This window comes from Polistes dominula, unplaced genomic scaffold, assembly GCF_049000335.1.
Source record: "Polistes dominula isolate Pdom_NZ unplaced genomic scaffold, Pdom_raw_medaka contig_77, whole genome shotgun sequence".
In the NCBI taxonomy this organism is placed as follows: Eukaryota; Metazoa; Arthropoda; class Insecta; order Hymenoptera; family Vespidae; genus Polistes; species Polistes dominula.
The window spans coordinates 6,536,330-6,550,068 of record NW_028301152.1 but is presented as its reverse complement, the minus strand read 5'-3'; the positions used below and the strand labels follow the sequence as shown (position 1 = coordinate 6,550,068).

General features: G+C 30.6%; 1 protein-coding gene across 1 annotated transcript in view; it reads left to right on the top strand.

Moving 5' to 3' along the window:
• The window catches only part of LOC107064354 (uncharacterized), a 100,756-nt gene extending 90,064 nt beyond the window's left edge, over positions 1 to 10,692 (top strand). The window contains 4 exon segments of the mRNA XM_015316980.2: positions 129 to 255; positions 1,832 to 2,060; positions 4,633 to 5,777; positions 5,780 to 10,692. Of these exon segments, the coding sequence (XP_015172466.2) occupies positions 129 to 255; positions 1,832 to 2,060; positions 4,633 to 5,777; positions 5,780 to 5,904 (1,626 nt within the window). The 3' untranslated portion in view covers positions 5,905 to 10,692.
• The last annotated feature ends 3,047 nt before the right edge of the window (positions 10,693 to 13,739 follow it).

Sequence of the window (13,739 nt, the reverse complement as noted above, 5' to 3'; positions counted from 1 at the left end):
ATAATCCTATATCTCTTTATCTTTATTCATTTTTAATCTAATGTAATTAGTAATTTATATTGACTTTGTTTTAAACGTATAATTAATTGATCGATCATTTTATTTATTTCTTGTGTTTATTTTTACAGCCACAAAATTTGGTATTAACCGGCGATTTTCCCGATTGCGACGTGAAACTATGCGATTTTGGTATATCGCGATACATCAGCCACGGTGCAGACATACGCGAGATCTTGGGCACGCCCGATTATGTTGGTAAGTATTCAATTTAAACAAAAATAATAAAACTTTAAATTAAAAAAGTAGAAAAATAAAGCACTCCATAAGGCGACGACGTATTTTGGGAAGGGTGGGGTAAAAAAAAAGAAGGTAAAAGAAATTTTATAACTCGCGATGAAATGAACGTCCTCGGATGAGAGAAGCCAAGAGAGCAGCAGCAGCAGCAGCAGCCACCCGATGTATCAGCAGGGGCGCATAAATTAAAAAGGATTACCGCACGAATATAAATATAAATCATTTGACGTGCGTTGAAATCGATCGCCGCGGGTATCGCTTCAGTTTATTTTTTTTTTTTTTTCATTTCACGGACCGACCGAATCTCCTTTCCTTCTCCCCCGTGTTAGCTGTCGTCCACTATAGTGGTCCTCTTCTCTCTTCTTTCTCTCTTACTCCAACGTGTTGTTATATTATATTCTCAGAGAAAATCTGGTTGCGTCCGTTGTAGTTGGGTGGCTCGTTTCGTAGCGCGTAATTCCATTAAGGAAACAGGGCCCCGGTTGCATAATTGAACAGAACAAGCCACTTCACAGTCGGTAATAAAGCCGCACGCACCGGTGGTGGTGGTGATGGTGATGATGGAAATGGCAATGGTGGTGGAATTTACTCGTCGTTTCTCTTCAACTGCTATTTCTACTCGCGCTCTTCTACACACTCGTCAAAGAAATGAGAGAAAGAAAGAAGAGAGAGAAAGAGTCCTTTTACGATGCTTGCGATTACTACTCCCGCAATTATTTCTGACTCCCCGTCTTCTCTAACGGTCGTCGAGTCTGAATGAAAACGGGACGAAAGGAATACTCGAGAAAGGGAGAACAAGAGAAAGAGAGAGAGAGATTTACCCTTTCGATTCATATGCGTGCCGTTTTCGCGCGAGTCGACACATAAATCGTCGACTTTCTTGATTGCCTCTTCACTGTATACCTATACTAACCCCTCTTCCATGTTTATATTTCTTATTGTATATGACGATATTAGAATATGTGTGAGTGTGTACGTATTTCATTGAGAAAGGATCATTTATAAAGTATATATAATATATTTTTTTCTTTTGTTTTTTTTTGTTTATATCGGTCATAATGAATTCTAATTAATTCGATTAAATATTAAATTAAATATTTAATTAGAAACTATTAAATTATAATATTAATTCTAAATTAAATATTTTTAATTATTATTACTATTATTATTGATGATTTTTATCGCAATTATATTAATTTCCAATGAAAACAATTTCAAAGAAAAAAAAACAGTTCAATTTTACAACGCGAATGTTAGATTTACGTATGATAGACACAATAATGATCCAATTAAATAGGATAACAAGAACGATGATGACGGTGTGCATATGTTTCGTGTTACAAGAACGGTTTATATCATCAAATAAATCTACATATATATATAGTTCTAGATATAATATTATTTACTATGCAACTCACAACTATAGATGCATACAAGCACAAGGGTTATGATTTCAATAAGAAGAAGATAAAACGACGACATCATAAATCATCGTTCTCTTTTAAAAACGTATCTTCCGCATCCGTGCGTGTTTCAGCCCCAGAAGTCCTGAATTACGAACCGATCAGTCTGGCAACCGACATGTGGTCGGTAGGAGTTCTACTCTACGTTCTTCTAACGGGATGCTCCCCTTTTGGCGGTGATACCAAACAGGAAACCTTTTGTAACATCAGCAGATGTCGTTTAGATTTTCCGGACGATCTATTCGAGGACGTATCAGAAGAGGCGCGAGATCTCATGCGCAAACTCATGGTCAAGGATCCAAGGTAAGAATCTTATTCTTGTTATTATAGTTTGATAATAAAATCATGATATAATAATTTTTAATCGATTACCTTTAATACTCTGTTTATCATACGATTGAGATAGAATAGGTTCTCGAAGAATACGTGTAAAAAAAAATTATATATATATATATATATATATATATATATATATATATATATATATATATATATGTATATGTATATGTTGCATTTATAGAAAAATAATTTTTGTTTGATTCCACTCATTATCGAATTTTTTTCTTAGAATTTGTTGGAATCCTATTTAAATCAAAATTGTGTGTAAAAAAAGAAAGTTCGTGTAAAAACAAAATTGGTGGGGGTTTATATTTTTGGTAATATACGTTCCCTTTTAAATTCTTTTTTCTATATTTATATATAATTGTATATTTATATAATAATGGAAATAATATTAAAAAATTGTCTACAATTATATTTATGATTATAATCGATTTTATACATTTTTGTAATATAATTTCCGATACATGATTCCATATTATTACTTTATATATATACATATATATGTCGTATAAGTAAATTTTCACGTAATTTAGCTCACGTTGCAAATGTTATAACACGAGGCTGCTTGGAATGTCGTCGACATTATAGTTACACGAGCAACGCTTGTTCTTCTTCGAAGAAATCAAATAATACTAACATGCTTCTAATATAACCCACCGATGAACAAGCAGATCGCATTCGTTTTTCCTATGCGCCTTCAACGCCGGTGTATCTTTTTTCATTTGGTCCTATGTAGCGTAAACTTTCTTAGTAAGTCCATGACAGACTTCCCCGAAGACATTATTTACAAGCTTAAGTCTGAGAAATCATAACGCGATATATTATGACTTCGAAAATAACAAGAAAGAGAAAGAAAGAGAAACAGAGGGAGAGATAGAAAAAAAAATTAAAATATCTTTTAAACATTAACTCGTGTTGAAAGATCTCGTTACTCGTGAATCTTTCATTTCAAACGTGTTAAATACTTCAATGCATGATGCACATACAATTTTGTTGACCAATAAATAAGTAATGTCGTTATTTTTTTAATATATAATAAATTTATTTACAAATTATGTATTTATTTTATAACTTTCCAATCAGATTCATTCAATATCTTTTTTTTTATAATAAATTCAGAAATATAGATTTCGCAATCCTTTATATTTCGTCCATTAATCAAATTTTCTAACCTACAAAATAAATGATAATCTCACTGTGTTACTAAATTAAATAAATACATTGCAAAAAAATGAGAATACACGAAAATACAAATTTTCATTGTTCAATTTGTTTTAAAAACATTAGAAACAAACTCAGAAAATAATATTCAACATTACTTCTTAGGATAACTGAAAAACAATCTTGATGTGTATAGGATACTACAAATACGTGTAAATATATAGATAGATCTTCCTGAATTAAAAACAAAAAAGGAAAGAAACACTTCAAAAAAAGGAAAAACAAACAAACAAATCCAGTCTTTGCTCAGGTCAGACTTTCTTTGAAACGGGAAGAGGAATAGAAAAACTCGTAGATTTCCTTATCGTGAAACAGATGGACAGCTGAAAGGAAGTCTCCATCCGGGCAATCCGTCCTTCCTCGCAAAGCCCAGGGCTTATCTCGTTGACGACAATGCTTAACGGAAGGGCAGAGAGAGAAAGAGAAAAAGATAGGAAATGATACGTCACACTAGTTTATACGAGAGAACGATTACGATGAGCCGTGTCGACGCACGATTGACTTTTTTTTTTCTTTCTTTTCTCCTCACACTTCTCACTCTCTCTCTCTCTCTTTTTTCTTTTCTTGTTCTCTTTAGTATAACTGCTAACGGATGGACGTTACGCAATCCAGTTAGTCCGCTATCGAAGACAATCCTGTTCTTCGTCCGGAAGTTTTAAAACGTTGACGACAACCACAAAAGTATATACTAGGTCTCCTTATTCGAGAAATTTTACTGTTTACTTTTTATACCTGAAAGACTTCTTTTGATAATGTCCCTCGTGTAAACTCATACATACATACATACATACGTTACGTAGGTATATAACACATACCAAAACTTATCTCGAAATATTCATCTAACGTATGCATAAGTATATGTTATTATTTTTGTTCCTATGTAATATCTGTAAAAGTTTTGGAAAAAAACAACCAGAAAGTGTCGTTAGATAAAAAGAAACCTCCCCGCCCCCTCCCCCTTCTCGCGTGGGTTTTTGATATTCGACCTCCGGTTAATCGGAGCAGAACTTGGGTATAACGAGTAACTGTACTTTCACGCGATTCGATTATATCTTTCACAATCAGGAACATTAAGAAAAGATACTACCTCGGGTTGCACCTGTATTATTATTATTTCGTATTTAAATATTATTCTAAGATTACGGTATTGGTGGTTTTAGAATGAGAAACATTTTAATCTTTCATTTCTATCTCAATAAATTTCTAAATCAATTTTTCTTTTTCTTTGAATTTCTCTTTCATGAGTCTTTTATTTTAAAATAATCTTTATACGTTTATAATTATACTAATAAGTGTTATTTGTATATTTCAGCGAACGACTGACAGTAACGGAGTGTCTTCAACATGCATGGTTCGCCATGTTCGATGACCCAGTGCCACCGTTATCCCCTTCACTTCCCCCTACGGAAGACTCCACTTTAAAATCAAAGACGATCTCGCAGCAAGAAGAAGAAGAATCACAACAACAACAATCACCATCACAACAACAACAACAACAGCAGCAACAACAACATCAGCAGCAGCAACAACCGCAACAACAGCAGCAACAACAGCAGCAACAACAGCAGCAGCAGCAATCGAGTAATAAATCTTTGCTGGAAGAAACTAAAACGACAATTCCAAGTTCAACGCCAAAATGTTGCGACAACGATAACAGCGTGAGAACGTCGAACGTTTCTAATCATAATGAAGTAAAGACAACAGTGACTACACGTGCAATGTCATCGCATACTGAAAATATTTATTCGACTTCTAAATCAAGCCCAAAACCAATAAGATTCGGTTTGAGTTCCGATCGTAAGGATATATTTAAACGTAACATGGACTCGCTGGCACAAAAATTTTCCAGCACAGAAATCGTCATAATAGAATCTTCATGCGCTAATAATAAAAATACGACGACAACAACGACGACTACAATAACGACTAATACAACAATGATATCTGGAAACGTGAGTACACCTAGAAGAGCAACGGCCACTCACACTATGCCAGCTGGCGAAGTTTTCAAATGTACCCCGGTGTTCATTCTTGGCGAGGAACAACAATGCAGCGACGGTGGTAGCGATACGGTATCGGAAATTTCGACTGACAGTTCGAGCGATCGAAGTAGCATTTATTCCGACGACTCGTTGGATTTTATTCTATACGGGAAAACACAGGGTGGAGGTGGTAAGGCCAGTTTTCCCTTCACAGTTGTTGCCGATTCTACGACAGACAGATGGGAACAAAGGCATCACCATCATCACCACAATCCACGAGCCTGGCCAAGAGAATGCAACGGCGTTGTTAGCAAAGCACTCAGTCGTTTCACGTCAGAGACGTCAAGCATCAGCAGCAGCAGTAGCAGCAGCAGCAGCAGTAGCAGTAGCAGCAGCAGCAGCAGCAAATCCTCTAAATTGTCAACGACGATTCCACCGGTAGTTCGCGGTAAAACTGGCTTGGAAGCTCTCAGAGAGAGGGTGGAAATCTGGTCGTCATAAGGGAACCCGTTAGAGCCGGTAGATATACGAGGTACACTGAAGTTCAGTGCGAATCGGTGCAGGCACGGATTCGACGTTTCCAAGTACGCGAAGCGTCCTAAAGGAAAAGTAATCTTTCCCCATAAATCCCCCCGCCCTCCCTCCGCCTACTACCCGCGTCTTCAAAGAGGACACCTGAGATGACTAGCCAATTTTTTTTTACTTGGTACTCGCCGTCGTTAAATTTCAAACGATGATCCGTGATAGAGACTGATGCTTCTTTTTTTCCTTTCTTTCTTTTTCTTTTTCTTTTGTACATAGATAAGAAACGTTAATCGTGTACAGATTAAGGGCCAATCGTGCCTCCTTACGACTAAATTCTGTAGGTATGGAAGCGTGTGTTGTTACGTAATAGTGAGAGAAATGTTAATAAACGCGAAAGAGAGATGAGGTAGGATGAAAAAAAAAGCAAAAAAAAACGTTTATTAATGCGAACAAATGGCTGTTGTATATATATATATAATAAGTGAGATACAATTTAGGTACGTGTGTGATGACGTGCATGTCGTTTTGTTCTCTCCCCTTTTTTCTTTTTCATTTTCATTTTCATTTTCATTTTCTTTTTCTTTTCTTTTTTCTTCGAGAATTATGACCAGGACGTAATCCACAAATTTTCTGCGGTACATAATATAAATAAATAATTAAACACATATATACATAAATACAAAGCGTACGGTCAAGATAAGAAAGAAAAAAAAACACGTTATACATAACGTTATACGGTAATGATAACGAGACTTTTATGGTATCATGTAAATAATAGGAAAGAGAAGAAATTAGATAAAATGATGTAAAGTTGATTATAGAAAGTTTGAGAATACGTAGAATAGAGATCTGTAAAAAATAAAAAAAACAACAACTCGTTATCTGCCGTTTTCAAAGGAGAAGGGACACAAACTTTCGTGGCGACTTAAACAAAAAAAAATTTAAAAAACGTATTTATGCGAGCATCCCAGTTGAAATGATAAAAGTAAAAAAAAAAGAATAAAATAGTGGTGCTTTAGTTGGAGATTTCCATTCGAATTGATAATGTTATTATTTCGTTGTGACGTACGAACAAGCGTATTATCATTAATATTATACGTCGCCCAATATATGTGGTTGTTGTATATTAATATATATATCTATAATATATATATATATATATATATATATATATATTAAGATATAAAGTGTTCAGCGTCCTATACGACGAATTTTACGTTTATTAAGCTCCATTTCAATAACTTTGGTGCCTTCGTAATAAGCGTTTATAACATTTCAAACAAACTCCTCCGTATAACGTATGATTATGATTTATGTACATACACATAATATACATGCATACATATATTTCGCATATAAAATACACAGGATACGTAAGTAGTGCCTGCTCCTTCGCATAAAAACATTTGTACACCGTATATTAATAAATAATACACACAAGACGACTGTACGAATTTAAAACAAACAAAAAAAATATGTCACGATTGAGATTGTCAGTGGACAATAGTGCCTTAAACGCGCGTGCAAAAAAAAAAACCTTTTTACAGGGTAGCTCGTCGATTATGCGAAATTGAGAGCCTAGACGAGCCTTTAGGCGTCTCTAATTAATTACTATTAATATTATTATTGTTATAATTATTATTATTATTATTACTATTATTATTATTACTATTATTATTATTATTATTATTGTCTAGTTTTCTTCCGTGACGTCGAAGGAATACGAAAAGAAAATTTTTAAACGATGATTTGAATCAAAATGAACACACAATGCCTACAGTTTTGGAAATTACAATATTTGTAAATGAAATATATATATAAAGTGAAAAATAAAAATTAAATTTATAAATAAAAAAAAACAACACATAAAAATAGAATAAAATAAAAAACAATTAAAAAAAAGGAACATAAGATCCATCATAAATTTTTCATTGTCAATGTTACGAGAGATAAAAAAAATGTTTTTTACTTATTACAATTATATTTTATGTAATTATGAATTTCTCTTTTCCTCCGTCGACGCCTATCATTATCATCATCATCATCATCATCATCATCATCATCATCATCATCATCATCATCATCATCATCATTATCATCATCTATTTTTTGACATTGCCCCATATCAAAACTGCCCAATCGATGATCGAAAAATGGTAGAAAATTTCTCAAATATTCGATCATCGATAATGTGCCTCTCAATACAACTGCCGATTTATAATAATAATTAATAAGTAATATTCACTCGCGCGTAACAAGATAACAATAAATAATATTCGACGAATTATCAATAGCATTTGTTAAATTAAAAAGAAAATATTTAAACGACGAGCAACATAAAAAACAGAGACGAGAAACAATTTCGTATTCGGGTCTCATGTTAAGCCTAAGAATGATGACTAATATATATACAAACATGCCTTAATTAAAAACTACACACCCCACCCTCAACCCCCTTTGTTTAGTATTTCTTTTGTTTTTTATTTTATTTTATTTTATTCTATTTGTTTTTTCTTTTTTTTTCTTTTTTCTTTTATTTATTTCCAAATATCCAAATTAAACACATATACACACACACAACACATACATAATCGATCTATATATCTATCCCACGTTTAGTCGTTAAACGGTGAGATACGAATGCGGATCGAAATTATAATCTCTTGCGTCGGAGAAGGAATATTTAAATAATATCTGTCGTTTTGGTGTATTTGTAATATTTTTTCCCCAAGGACGTATACATATATATATATATATATGTGTATGTATATATATTATATTAATTATACAAAATCTCTTTCGCTGCATGACAATAATATGCGAAAGATATTCTTCGCGGAGATGGGAATAAGCGACTTTCGAATAGGAAGATTTTTAACAACAAAATAATAAATAAAAAAAAAGATAAAAATCGAATCTTCTGCGGATTTCAAAAGAAAGAAGTAAAATCCCATCGTACTCCGTTAAATACTAGTCATATATAAAAGAAAAAATAAAAAAAATGGAGGAAATATATATATGTATGTATATATTATTATTATTATTATTATTATTATTATTATTATTATTATTATTATTATTATAGCGTTCGTTTTCATTGGATCCTCTTTGTATATCTCTAATTGTTATCATCGTTCTCCGGGCACACGGTCGTTGGCTTCTCGTCAACGAACGGTCAGTGTCCTTTTCAATCATTTTTCCGAAGTATTTTTTTTTCTTTCCATATTGGAGAACGTGAATGGTGTTGAAAAGAAAACGAACGATCGTATTAGTCGAAATGACAAGGCTTCTTCGTGATGAAACGTTTTATCATTCGATGATCGACATTAAGACCTTGTCAATTCTCCGTGCCGATATATATATATATATATATATATATATATAATATATATATATAAAAGTGTGTGTGTGTGTTTGTATGTGTGTGTGTATTATATAATAAATATATATGTAGGTTTTGTGTATCTAAATTAATAATTTCACTTTTTTTTCTTTTTCAACACATATACATACACACACACACACACACTTTACACATAAACATATATCTAATTTTTATTCGGATGGATTAAACAAAAAAATAAAACAAATAAATTAACGTAATCGTCGCGAAGAAATCGAAAGGTCCTTTTAATCGATCGATCTAACAACGACGAAACCTATATCAATAACAAAATATCATTTGTATCATTATTATTATTATTATTATTATTATAATCATACTCCCATCCGGGAAGAAACAACAAACGAAGTTAATAAAACTTCAAATTGTTCAATGTTATGTGAAAGAAGTTTTGAAATGTTCACAAGTGCAAAGAAAAAAACATTTATAATAATTAAATATTTCGACTAATTCAATTTATAATATTATCATTGAAATGTGAAAGAAAAATATCGCACAAAACATGAAATATTAATATCATCATACCGTCGTTGTACGCGCGCACATACACACACACACACACAACGCGCGCGCGCAGTCGTTACAAGACGCTTTTTACCGTGAAAAACAAAACAAACAAAAATTAATAATAAAATAAAAAAAAAACAATAATCATATTATTTAAAGTTTATCCTTTTCCGAGAATGAACGATGATTGTGTGTTTGTTGTTGTTGTCTGTTTCATTTTTTGTATGTGTTTTTCTTGAGCATGAAAGAGGTTGTTTCTTCAGTGTGATTTGAAAAAAAGAAGAAGAAGGATAAACTTCTATAATATAATTTTGCTACTATGGAATGTAGGGATAGGGCTTGGCGTTCAAACGATCAATCATTTTCATTCGTACTTTCTCGAGGCTAATTTACTTTCCATATTTATTTTGATTTTGTTTTCTTCACAGGATAAAGAAAACAGGTGTCGTATTTAATTATCGTATTCGATTGGTAATTTCGGTTGTTTTTGTATTATAATTTTGTAATATCATTGAATAATAATATGGCCTTGTGAAAGACGAGTTCGCGTAATTTTTTTGTTTTTATTTTTCTTTTCTTTCTTTCTTTCTTTTTCTATTACATGAACGCGCTCCATCCTTTATCTCAATTTATTCTATTAATATTATTATTGTTATTATTATTATTATTATTATTATTATTATTATTATTATTATTATTATTATTATTATTATTATTTGTTATTACTATTATTATTTTATTTTATAATTACTATTAATTATTTTATTATTATTATTATTATTATTATTATTATTATTATTATTATTATTATTATTATTATTAATAATATCGAAGTTTATTCTGATGGAAAACACGTTCGTGTACCTAGAACTTAACGACATCCTGTAAATACTGCTATCATTGTATTTTCTTTAATAACGTACGAAATAAATGCTATAAAATATGAAAAAATGAGTGATATTTGTTATTGTTTAATTTCCCAATCCTGCTAAAAGATTCTGTTTTGAAAAAATAAAAAATAAAAAGATGTTGTGTATATTCTTTGATGTACGATAATACCAATTTTCTTTTAAAAATATTTCCTAACATTGTTATCGTTTCTTTTTCTTCGAAGAAAAAAATTTAAAAATTTATTATTCAACTAATTATTTTTACGAATGAACAAATAACAAAAAATCGTTGAAAGTTGGATCTTCATTCGACTTTAAAATCATCGACGTTATCCGTTACAAATGAGTTATTCAGTTAGTTCTGTTTCGAACTACTGAAGGAGTAATTTTCAATTTCACTCTAGACTCGTGACTCGTATAATTATTCCAAGAATATTATATCTACATATATTTTACGTTCTACGGATTAACGGTCAATGATGCCAGCAAACAACGAAACTAATCCTTCTGTAGTCCGGTGTGTGACTTTAAAGTCACATACCAATATATATATTCTTTTTAATTAAATATTATCTTATATAACCTTTACCTGCAAACAAATAAAATTCATTCTTAATTTATATATAAAATATTATTTATATTTGTTTGTTTCGAATTATATAAATTGTTGTATTATCGCTGAAAAAAATAATTTAAAACATATAAAGTTGAATGAACGCAAAGAGGTGTCTCGTGTGTAACTTTAAAGTCACTTACCAATATACATATATAAATACTTTTTTATTTTTAATTAAATATTATTTTATATTACCTCTATTTTTAAACAAATAAAATTCATTCTTAATTTATATATAAAATATTATTTATATTTGTTTGTTTCGAATTATATAAATTGTTGTATTATCACTAAAAAAAAATAATTCAAATCATAAAGTTGAATGAACGTAAAGAGAGGATCAAGTTTATTATAATACCAATATTATAATAAATAATTTAAAAGATTATATCATAATATTATTATTACCAGGAAGATAAATGAAACGTAGTATAATGTAACTAAAAGAATGCGTGACCATATTCGTTTGTAAAGGTACAAATCGTTTGACTATGCGATCACGTCATATCATTAGAATAGAAACGTTAGAATCTCATCTCTTTTATCGATTAACATCTCGTAGATAAGATAAACGAAGAGAAAATGAAATAAGTCTCTTAGGATTGAGGATTAGATCATGCTATTCCAACTTGCTCGTTTTACGATCATATGCTCCACCGTGCCGCTAATTTAGTTTACCATTTAAAACGATAATGATAGTATATTTGCACCACCGACTATAATCGTTATGTTACCTGGCTATGTTCAAATGGTATGACATGAAAGAGAGAGAGAGAGAGCGAGAGAGGGAGGGAGACCATCCAATCCCGTTTAAAGTGTGCCCACCTTGAAGATGTACCCACGCTTCTTATCGCACTTTGAATATTCAAGAATTTGTTCAAATTAATAATAACCTGCTAAAACGCACTATTTCTTTCAATAATTTAAGATTTTATATTATTACGATATTTATCGATTTTTATTATTCTATATTCTTCTCTGTGTTTTTTTTTTCGTATATAAATACAGATATATATTTTACACAAACATGCAATATTTTTTATTATATATATAATTAATATATAATAAATATATATAATTAACTTTTTTATATTGTTTACTACGAGCTATATAAGAAAATAAATTTATTTATAAGTAAGTAAAAATAAACTTATTTAAATTTAATTAATTTATTATCATTAAATAATAAAAATATAATTAAATTATCATCCTATTACAATTTAATGTATATATTATCTTCCCAACTTTAATTTACTATTTTTAGTAATCTTTAATTATTTTAATAGATAAAACATAAAAAATTAAATTAGACATAACAATGATCATCAAAAAATACTATAAATATATTAAAAATTATTCTCTAGCACGACTTCATACAAAGTATAAGCTTATTAACCATACTAATATACATAATCTATTGTATATTGAAGGTTAGATCAAAAGAACGATGAACGAAATAAATTCAACGACGAAACTTACTATGATATTGTATATTTTGTCGACTCTTAATTAATTAAAAAGTCGGTTTATTTTACATTTATCTTTGTACCTTTGTCATCTATCTCTTTCTCACTTTTTTTCTCCTATTTTTTATATTTTTTTTTTTTATACAAACAACTAACCGACAATTCGCGCCCCAGAACTTTACGTGCTAATTAACGAATTATCATTGAAAAATTATGGATACGTGACAGTGGTAGTAGCTTTATTTGGTCGTGCCAGGTGCCACGTTCGACCGTTCCTAGTGTTGATTTAGCAATTTCTAGGCGCCACGGATAGTCGAATGAACGTTAGTCGCCCTCGGCAGTTTCCATTATCGGTTCAAGTGAGATCGGCGGCAATGTTGTTCAAAAGAAAGAAATCGTAAAGGTATATCCCGTATTTTTTCATTTGAAATGCGAACTTTGTCCAACTTTGAGATACGATACGATACGATACCACCATCAATTTTTATGTGATATTTGGTTTTTCCTTAATGAAATTGTTGAAGTATGTACAGTTTGTATTGCTGATAAGCTTGAGCGGCAGTGGCCGACTCGATCCGAATCGATCCAAATTTCTTCGAATGATTCCTTTTTGTTTTACCGTAGTTAGTCGTATATATAGCTCCACGTGATGTAGACGCGTTTGCGCTTGGTCTTTGGTGACCATAAAAATATGTAAGTTTTGGAATTAATTGATTATAATAAATAATAATAGTTGTAATGTCAAGTTTGTTATCATGCCACCAACCCGATCCACAACCAATTTTAATTAAATTTAACAAAAATTAAATGATTTTTATAATTGATCAATTATGAAAATAGTGAAAGTTCATTTACAGTTTGTGAATATATATATAATTTATTTAATTATTTTTAAATATAGTATTTTAATAAAAGTCTAAAAAAATTAATTTATATTTAATCAAATTACATATCTATAAGTTAATAGTAAACATTACATTACATTACTAATATTAATTTATATTAATTTATATGAATTAATTTATATAAA